Here is a 10,911-nt window from a genome sequence, read left to right as displayed (position 1 = left end):
CAGGAGAATTGCTTGAATCTGGGAGGCAGAGGTTGCAGTGAGCTGAGATCGCACCACTGCTCTCCAGTCTGGGCGACAGAGCAAGACCTTGTCTAAAAAAAAAAAAAAAGGAAGCACATTGAGTTGAAAGAAATGCTGTAAATTTATTTTTCCTAGTTTTTAAAGCCCAACATTGTTTCAGAATGTGACATTATGATCATTTTATAATAATTTCTGTTACCATGACTATAATCATGCAATAAGATTAGGGCAAATCACATAACTTCTCTGAACTTTGTTCCTCATCTATGAAATGATTATGTCTCAAGTCCTTTATTACTTGATTTTGAGTAAAATCTCACTTATATAAACTAGAATATAAGCTCCATACTCATCAATGTTAAGGCTTTTTCACTTAATATGATTCATTTCAACAGTTGGGGTACCAAGTAGTTTATATAGAGGTGATATTTGAGCTAAGCCATGAAGAACATAGAATTTCCTTATTTGGAGAGGGGAAATTTGTATGTATCTGTCACACATGTCCAAACAGAAAAATGGTCTTTAGTACTTTCTGTTTAATACAAGGTGGAGTCCAGCCTATGCCCGGGATTCCCCAGCCTTAATCCTGGGAAAGAAAACTGTTAAGTGAACAATTTCAGTCAATTCCTGTGTCCTCAGTTTAGAAGGTAGGAGAATCAGAACTCTTTTAAACCATGGATTTTTAAGTTTCTTACTGATCTTGTGGTTCTCAGAGCTCTTGCTGCACATTTAAGCATGCCTAGCTCTTGCAAGGACCACCTGCAAAGTACTTGGTTGTTAGGAGCCTGTGAGGCCATTTTGATACATTTTAAAATCTTGCCTAAGTGGCACTTGAAGCACGTTGAAGGCAAAGAAAGCATGGCTCATTTATAGGATGACATGCTGGTGGGGGTTCTCATAATAGCAGGTATTTATAGAAGGCTAGTGATTTTTCTGGAAGTGGAGATGTCACAGCCAGTGTGATATGTAATGGAGAAGCAGCTGTGGTAGAGTTTTATTCTTATAGTTCTAAACAGTCTACAGGTAGGTAGGGAAGCTGTCTAAGCCATAGAACAGAAAGTTGGCATGAAGCATCTCTTCTTCTCAGGGCAAGGCTTGCTTTGTGATCCGAGGGGCAAGGGGTGGGTAAATGCACTGGTTGTAAAACTAAACAAGAACTCCTGGAAAATGTTTGGTGCTTTATACAGGACCTGCTCAATGTTAAAGCACTTAAGGGCTTTATGTGTGTGTGTGTGTGTGTGTGTGTGTGTATGAGGTGATAGGGCCACAAGGCAAGCAGCTGCCTGATTGTCCATTTTCTTACACACACACACACACACACACACACACACACACACACACACACACAGAGTTATCTACCAGGTCCACCATCTCTGACTGCTTTGCGTCAAAAAACAGACTGTAGGAAGGAACAAAATAGGGATGTTTTACCTTTATGACCCACTGGAGTCACTAGTAAAGCAGGTAGGGGTGTGTGTGTGTTTGTGTGTGTGCGTGCGCACGTGTGTGTGTTTTAACTGTGGTACACTACCAAATCTAACATTATATATTGCTTCTCTTTACACCTGCTTATTCCTCCCCACAATTTATCCATATCCTAATCACTTGAAGACCTATAACTAATAAAATAGACTGTTTTAAAAGCCTATATAGTTCTTGGGCATTTGAATATTTGATAAGTAGAATAACTTCACAATGTATGTATTTTCTTTTTGTATCTTAGGAAAATGTGAATGAAGGAGTATCACAAAGATGATATTTGGGAAAACTTCATCTATAAAGTAGTTGTTTTTCCCATGAGTTTCTAAGCAATTTTTATGGCAGTTGTTTCTGTTACTGTTTTTGTTAAGAGCCCACCAGGTTCCAGGCACTGACCTAACCACTTTACATGGTTTTTTCTTTATTTTACAGATAAGGGTGTTAAAATCAAAGAAAGGCAGTCAAAACTTTAAATAAAAAATTAAGTCACTCCTAATGAAATAATAAGTCAAGGCAACATCATCAATGACTTTTAAAACCATTAGGTGAAAAGCTGACAAGGAACTTTGTAAGAGAGAGATCAGGTCAAAAACACTAAAACCCACTGGTCATTTCTAACAGCATGAAAAGAAAGACAATCAGGCGTTATATTATGTCTCCCGATGTGATGCAGTAGAAAGTATGCAACACGGCCTGTGAAGTAATTCCCGCAAAAAGCCCAAATCTTATCAAGTCTCTAGAACTCAGTATTATTTTTCAATATTAGGATGTTGGGGAAGAAGGGAACTTGTAGTTTAAGAGACATAATAACCAAATTAAATGTCTGCACCTTGTTTGCATCTTGATTTGAACAAACATCCTATGTCAAAGAAAAATAAAAATAAAGAGCCAGGCACAGTGGTTCATGCCTATAATCCCAGGACTTTGGGAGGCTGAGGCAGGAGGATCAGTTGAGGTTAGGAGTTCAAAACCAGCCTGGACAACACATTGAGACCCCATCTCTACAAAAAATAAAAAATTTAGGAATGGTAGCACCTGAAAAGTTCCAACTTTTCAGAAGGCTGAGGTGGGAGGTTCACTTGAGCCCAAGAGGTTGAGGCTGCAGTGAGCCATGATCACACCACTGCACTCCAGCTTAGGTAACAGAGAGAGACCCTGTCTCAAAAAAAAAAAAAAAAAAGAAAAGAAAAAAGTTAATTATGGAAATCTGAACACTCAATATTTGATATTAAGGAATTACTAATTTTACTTCTTATCTTTTAGAGATTCATACCAGAGATGTTTACCAATGAAATGATATTTGCAAGATGTGCTTTCAAAGTAATCTATGGAGGAGGTAGGAAAGGAGTTGGTAAACAGTAGGTTAAAGAAATTTGTCTTTGTGTTGATAATTATTGAAGTTAAGTGATGTATACATCATGGGGACTCAACATACTGCTGTCTCTGTCCTTTTTTTTTTTTTTTGCTTGCCTTGTTCTGAAGTAAAGTGATATGATCTTGGCTCACTGTAACCTCGATCTCCCAGGCTCCAGTGATCTTCCCACCTCAGCCAGCTCCCCCCAAGTAGCTGGGACTGTGGCTATGGGACTACAGGTGTGCACCACCATGCCTGGCTAATTTTTTGTACTTTCCATAGAGGCAGGGTTTCGCCATATTGCCAGGCTGGTCTTGAACTCCTGAGCTCAAGTGATCCACCTGCCTCAGCCTCCCAAAGCTCTGGGATTACAGGCGTGAGCCGCCACGCCTGGCCCTGTCTCTGTACTTTTTTGTTTGATTGCCAGGCTGGTCTTGAACTGCTGGGCTCAAGCAGTCCTCCCACCTTGGGCTCCCAAAGTGCTGGCATTACAGGCATGAGCCACCACACCCAGCCGGTAAAGATTTTTAAAAACCAACCTTCTGAGCCCCGGAGTTTGAAATCACCCTGGGCAACATGGTGAAACCCCATCTCTACAAAAAAATGCAAAAAAATTAGCCAGGCAGCTGGGCACGGTGCTCGTGCCTGTAATCCCAGTACTTTGGGAGGCTGAGGCAAGCGGATCACAAAGTGAGGAGATCAAGACCATCCTGGCCAACATGGTGAAACCCCGACTCTACTAAAAATATAAAAAATTAGCTGGGCATGGTGGTGCGTGCCTGTAATCCCAGCTACTCGGGAGGCTGAGGCAGGAGAATTGCTTGAACCAGGAAGTTGGAGGTTGCGGTGAGCCGAAATCGCACCACTGCGCTCCAACCTGGCGACACAGTGAGACTCCACCTCAAAAAAATAAAAAAATAAAAAATAATTAGCCAGGCATAGTGGCATCTTGGAAAACTAAGTTGAGAGAATTCCTTGAGCCCAGGAGGTGAAGGTTGCAGCAAGCCGTGGTCGCGCCACTGCACTCCAGCCTAGATAACAGAGCAAGACCCTGTCTCAAAAAAAAAAAAAAAGGCTTCTACATGTTTGCTTAAATTAATAGATTATTGATGGACATGTTTATGGCTGTTAGGTTTGGAAAAGAAACACTACATTAAACCTAGTCTACTTAGCTTTATTCTCAGGAGTAATCAGACTTTTTAAAAAATGTTGCTAGGTTGCAATAAGGCAAGGAGTATAGATGTTTGAAAGGGACTTCCCTTTTACATTCTAAGATACATGAGGGGAAAAAGAAACTCCCAACAAGGAAACTTACACGGCCTTCTGCCTTTCAGATGAGCCGAGGTCTGAAGCATGAGCTATAACAGTGTTAATACAGCTGATAGAGCCCAAACATTTACACAGCTCAAATGAATATGTTCCCAAGAGCATCAATCATGAACCCTAGCCAAAGCCTCTAGGGAGCCATGTATAATTAGCTTTGAAAAATATTTTGCAGAAAGTTTCTTGGTGGTTTTAATATTGATCTATTTTGAAGACAGCTGTAATCTAAATTGATACTTGAGCTCTAATTCTAGATTAACCTGGTGGTTTCAAGCCATTACCAATGCTGTAAAAACTGAAATTTTAGAATTTTAATAAACTGACCATTATTTTCTAATAATATTTCTAGTTATATTGTTTTATAGTTTATAATTCCATTAGTTAAATGTGGTATTAATTGCCTATAGTACAATATTATAGAGATGTAGTATGGTGTAATAGTTAAGAGTTTGAGCTTTAGAATCAGACTGCCTGGGTGTGAATCCTGGCTTTGTCACTTCCTAGCAGAGTGACCTTTGAATGAGTTATTCAAGCTTTCTATGCTTATGTTTTCTCATACATAAATATGGGAGTAGTAATAGTAATGAAAATTTTCCAGAGAAATAAAACTAGTGAGAGATGATAGATAGATAGATAGATAGATAGATAGATAGATAGATAGATACATACATACATACATACATACATACATACATACGTACATATATACATACATAGATAGGATTTATTTCAAGGAAATGGCCTATGTGATGTGGGCAGCTGAGAAGTATGAAATCTGTAGAGCAGGTCGGAAATTTTGGAGCAGGACCTGGTGCTGCAATCTTGAGGCAGAATTTCTTATTTCTCAGAGAAACCTCAGACTTTTGCTTGTAAGACTTTTCGGTCGATTGTATGAGGCCCACCCACATAATTGAGGATAATCTGCATTAGATAAAGTCAACTGATTGTAAATATTAACCACATCTGCAAATTACCAGCACAGCAACACCTAGATTAGTGTTTGGTTGAATAGGTGGGTACCATAGCCTAGTCAAATTAACACATAAAACTAACCATCAGGCCAGGCGCGGTGGCTCACACCTGTAATCCTAACACTTTGGAAGGCTGAGGGGGGGTGGATCACGAGGTCACGAATTCAAGACCAGCCTGGCCAAGATGATGAAACCCTGTCTCTACTAAAAATGCAAAAATTAGCCAGGCGTGTTGGCAGGCGCCTGTAATCCCAGCTACTCGGTAGGCTGAGGCAGGAGAATCACTTGAACCCAGAGAGTGGAGGTTGCAGTGAGCCAAGATCAGATCACTGTACTCCTGCCTGTGCAACAGCGTGAGACTCCATCTCAAAACAAAACAAAACTTACCATCATACCTACTATCAAATTCATAACACTGTGACAATTAAATGTGTTAATGCATGTAAAGCACTTAGAATGGAGCCTAACACATAGGAAGCCCTCATAAAGGCTAAGTAAAAGAGCTTTGCTTTGTAAGATCAGCCACCATTTATTAAATAACTATAATATGCAAAGTTCTGTGTCTAACATTGTGGGAAATTCAGTGATCGTCACTATAGAATCATAATGTATCTGCACAGGATTAAACCATGAAGATCATTTAGGCCAGCCTCTCATCTTAAAACTGTAGAGGCTGAGGTCCAATGTTTTTGTAAGTATACAACCAGGGTGGTTTTTTTTTTTTTTAATATTAGTGATGAACAATACGCAGAGAAAGCCCTGACCTCATGAGCCTTATGTCCTAATAAGATACCCATTGATGACTATTTCATTCTCAAATCTAACCAATATTCTTACTCAGTTTTCACGCAGGAAGGGAAGGAGAAACTGGGCTCAGAGACTGTGCTGCTGCAAGCCAAATGTGCCTAAAATGAACGGATGAAGCAGAAATGTTTCTATGTATCATTTTGTTTGTTTGGTTGGTTGTTTTTTATTTGTTTGTTTTTATTTTGAGAGAGTCTTACTCTGTCACTCAATCTGGAGCGCAGTGGTGTCGTCATGGCTCATTGCAGCCTCAACCTCCTGGGCTTGAGTAGCAATTTTTTTTTTTTTTAAGAGACAGGATCTTGCTATGTTGCCCAGGCTGGTCTTGAACTCCTGGCCTCAAGTGATCCTCCTGTCTTGTCCCCCCACAGTGCTGGGATTACAGGCATGAGCCACCTTTAGACTCAGGGGCTTAGTAACTAGGCTTTTCCACATTGACATTATTATTTTGTTTGAAATTTTAATGTAGCCCTTCTGTGAGGTCTTTGTATCAGGACTCAAGTCATTTCTCAACAATGTACTAAATACTTCTGAATGGTGCAAGGGAAATTAAGAATGTACTTTCTTAGCACCTAGTTTTCAACCACTGTGAAACTTGGCCATTGGGGAAGTTGTCTCTTATCCCCTTTACATGGAGAGCCATTAACAATAATTGCATTAAAACATTAGTAATACATCTGTAGGACATTTTGTAGTTTTACAGAGTACTTTTGAGAGGTAAGCAGAGCAAGTATTATTATACTACTTAGAAGATATCTAAGGCTCAAGAGTTGTAAAGTGGGTGGCCCAAGACTCCATAATAAATATCAGGTTCTAGCTGCCTAATTCCTAGTGTAATGTGCTCTTTGCTATATATTACTCTGCTGGCAATGTCTGGTGGGTATAGGTCTGGAGAGGAGCTGCTTCCCAACCCTACAGCTCTCTTCTTTAGTTCTTTTTTTTTTTTTTTCTCTTTTTCTTAAAGAGACAGGATCTCACTCTGTATCCCAGGCTGGAGTGCAGTGGCACCATCACAGCTGTCTAGCAACCTCAAACTCCCGGACCCAAGCATTCCTCCCACCTCAGTCCTGAAGTAGCTGGGACTACAGGTGTATGCCACCACACCCAGCTTGATTTTTTGTAGATATGGGGTTTTGCTATGTTGCTGAGGCTGGTCTTGAACTCCTAGCCTCAAGCGATCCTCCCACCTTGGCCTCCAAAAGTACTGGCACCTGAGCCACGTTGCCCAGCTTGCTTAGTTTTTAAGTGAAGGCAGTCTTTACCTATAGTTAATCTTTACCTATAATTAATTTGAATGTAACTTTTTGACTTTGCTTTAAACAAGTGACAGTAAATATTTTTAAACCTGCAGCTTGTTTTGCTGAGAAAAAGCCTCTCTGGGGTTTAACCAAACCTGGAGGCTATGAAGTTAGTGAATTTATTTTTATCTTTTTCTTGCTCTGGAAATTAATCTGAATGTTTTCAGTAATGTGTACCTTTCTTTGGATTAGACATAAATGTACCTTTTGTGATAATTTGGCTAGGTTTTATGAGTGTACTTGTAAATTTGGGTCTTATTTTAATTAACCATAACTGTCTGAAACTTGAATTTTGGAAAGTTTTCTCTGCATTTGTTAATTCTGTCAGGTCACAATGGTAGCTCTGAAACTTACATATGTACCTTTTATTACTTGACAAATATTCTCCAACAGATATAAGATTATTTAAAATTGCTTTTCTGTTCACAGTGTATAGTCCAGTTAAACAGGAAAGTCTCTGAAATTAGTCTCACCTTTGTGCCTGTTTCTACTACAGCATTTGGCACATCATATTGTAACCATTTACTTATATGTGTAGCTGGGACTACAGGCATGTGCCACCATACCGGCTACTTTTTTTTAATTTTGTGTAGAGACAGGGTCTCACTGTGTTGTTGCCCAGGCTAGTCTCCCATCTCCTGGCCTCAAGTAATCCTCTCACCTGAACCTCTTGAGCCGTTGGGATTACATATGTGAGCCACTGCACTAAGCATGTCTGTGGGTTTTGAAAAGAACTTTGTTGTGGCACCTTTTAGAGGTAATGAAATACAATGAAAAGAAAATTAACATTGGAGTCAATCAGACCTCCTGGTTCCAAATCTCAGGTCTGTCACATTTGCTAGTGCCTTGGGCAAATTACTTAAACTTTCTGAACCTCAGTGTACATACCTTTAAAATAAGGAAAATAGTACTGATTTTATAAGGTTGCTGTGATAAATTATTAAAAGTACCCAAGGCCGGGAGCGGTGGCTCAAGCCTGTAATCCCAGCACTTTGGGAGGCCGAGACGGGCGGATCACGAGGTCAGGAGATCGAGACCATCCTGGCTAACACGGTGAAACCCCGTCTCTACTAAAAAAAGTACAAAAAACTAGCGGGGCGAGGTGGCGGGCACCTGTAGTCCCAGCTACGTGGGAGGCTGAGGCAGGAGAATGGCGTGAACCCGGGAGGCGGAGCTTGCAGTGAGCTGAGATCCGGCCACTGCACTCCAGCCCGGGCGACAGAGCGAGACTCCGTCTCAGAAAAAAAAAAAAAAAAAAAAAAAGTACCCAAAACAGTTCTGCTACATAGCAGATGCTTCACAAATATCTTCTTTTTTGTTAGCATCCCTAGGCCTAGCAGTTCAGTACTTAAGGTCTCCTTAAGCTTTTGTTGAATAACTTAATGATTAGATGAATACATACTCTTTTCAAAGAAGAGTAATCATATTTAAAGTAAAGAATGGCCAGGCATGGTGGCTCATGCCTGTAATCCCAGCACTTTGGGAGGCTGAGCCAGGCGGATTGCTTCAGCCCTGGAGTTCAAGACCAGCCTGGGCAACATGGTAAAACCCCGTCTGCACTAAAAATACAAAAATGAGCCACTGCGCCTGGCTTGTTTTTTCATTAGCCTTTCCTTTATTTTCCTGTATTTTTGTACTCGAGGCTGAGAGTGGGAAGATCACTTGAGCCTAGGAGACAGAGGCTGAAGTGAGCTGAGATTGCACCACTGCACTCCAACCTCGGTGACAGAGCAAGACCCCAGAGATAAAAATAACAATAAAGAGTAATTAATATTATAGAATTGATTTGCTATTGATTTTATCTTTTAATTTTGTTAAGTTAAAAATGGATTCTCCCTACATTTCAAAATTACTGTCACTGTGTGCCTAGTGAGTAGAGGTGTAACACTACATAGTTTCATTGCACCTAGCTGGGCCTTTCATGTCCTAAATTTCTTGCCTTTTATGTATTCCACGTGGAATTTTATGTTTTAAAGAAGAATTATTTTCCTTAGTCTTCTTTGATCTTCCTTCTGTCCTTCCTCTTGGCATTTTGGATTCTCTTTCATTTGTGACATCTACCTTACTCTAGATAATACAGATATTATTTGTAGACTTGTCTTTGCCTGCCACCTAGAGCTGAAAATCTACTGCAGGAGTCTTTAAGTTATTTAGGATTCCTTCTTAGTCTTTCTGTGACTATGATGATAGCTATGAACTATCCCCCCCCCAGAAAAATGTATATACATACAAGCTAAAGTTTTCATATCAGTATGAGTTCAGGAGGTTCATGAACTCCAGGGTAGGGACTCTTTCTATATTGTGTGTTTCTTCAGGGCAGTAACTGAATTTCATTGACCTCTGTGTCTATGGCAAAGCCTATCATGTACATGTGTAGGAGCTACCCAGTACATAATTTATGAATTGATGAATTCACATGTAAAGTGAGAATCTTAAGTTTATTACTATAGAATCTCTAAACACAGTTTCTTTTTTGTTTCCTTAGGCTTTCATCTGAGTGGCACAGTAACTGAGCTGGCCACTGCCTCTGAACCAGCAGTGACTTACAAAGTTGCAATCAGTTTTGATCGATGCAAAATCACTTCAGTAACATGTGGCTGTGGGAACAAGGACATATTCTACTGTGCCCATGTGGTAGCGCTCTCACTGTACAGGATCCGTAAACCGGACCAAGTGAAATTACGTCTTCCTATCTCCGAAACCCTTTTCCAGATGAATAGGGACCAGCTACAAAAGTTTATTCAATATTTAATCACGGCACACCACACTGAAGTTCTTCCTACTGCACAGAAACTGGCAGATGAGATACTATCCTCCAACTCAGAAATCAACCAAGTGAACGGTAATCATTCAACTTTTTTATTGAAAAAAAAAGTCTTATTCATCACCACTGTCACCAAAGCAACCCTCTTACCTCTGCTTTGTTGCTTTATTGCGTGTTAGGAGATTGGGATATTTCTGCAGTTGCAGTTACTTAACTTTAATCATTTCATTCTATCCAAACAACTGTGTTTAACTCTAGGTTTCTTAAAGCAGTCCAACTGTGTATCTCAAAAAGATTTTGGTGAAAAAGAACAGAGAATGATAGTATTATATATTGGTCTAGTTTATGGACTTTGTCGGTGCAGTCCCTTTCCCTAGGAGCCTGAAGTATTCAAACAGTGAAAGAAAGCACAAAATAATTTGTATCATTCAGTGAATTGAGATGGATATGAGAATTCCCTTGATATTTCAGGACCCTACATTAGCATCAGAGTTATCCTAAGGAGCATGTGTTAGCATTGTGCATATGAACTATATATTGGGGGTGCATTAATGGAGAAAGAGTTTATGTTCACTCATTCATTCAACAAGTTTATTAAGTACCCTGTGCAGGGTGTAGTGCTGATTGTTGAGGGTCTAAAACAGACATGGTTTTTAAAGTAGCTTATAACCTAGTAGCAACAACAGACAGGTCTGAAACAAAAGCTTGTTTTTATAATGAAACCAGATTGTAGAAGCCTAATCATAGAAAACCATTAACAATTTTAAAGGCACGGTGGCTCACGCCTGTGATCCCAGCACTTTGGGAGGTCAAGGTGGGTGGATCACTTGAGGTCAGGAGTTCAAGACCAGCCTGGCCAACATGGTGAAACCCTGTCTCTACTAAAAATACAAAAAT

At 40.0% G+C, this 10,911-nt stretch overlaps 1 protein-coding gene across 1 annotated transcript in view; it reads left to right on the top strand.

Annotated features, from left to right (window-relative positions):
- Nucleotides 1-10,911, top strand: part of ZSWIM5 (zinc finger, SWIM-type containing 5) — a 206,431-nt gene that overhangs the window by 118,501 nt on the left and 77,019 nt on the right. The window contains exon 2 of the mRNA XM_011946336.1: nucleotides 9,736-10,092. Coding sequence (XP_011801726.1) covers nucleotides 9,963-10,092 — 130 coding nt within the window. The 5' untranslated portion in view covers nucleotides 9,736-9,962. The remainder of the gene's footprint in view (nucleotides 1-9,735; nucleotides 10,093-10,911) is intronic.

This window comes from Colobus angolensis, unplaced genomic scaffold (genome assembly GCF_000951035.1).
Source record: "Colobus angolensis palliatus isolate OR3802 unplaced genomic scaffold, Cang.pa_1.0 Scaffold106, whole genome shotgun sequence".
NCBI lineage: Eukaryota > Metazoa > Chordata > Mammalia > Primates > Cercopithecidae > Colobus > Colobus angolensis.
This window is presented reverse-complemented; position numbering and strand designations above follow the sequence as displayed.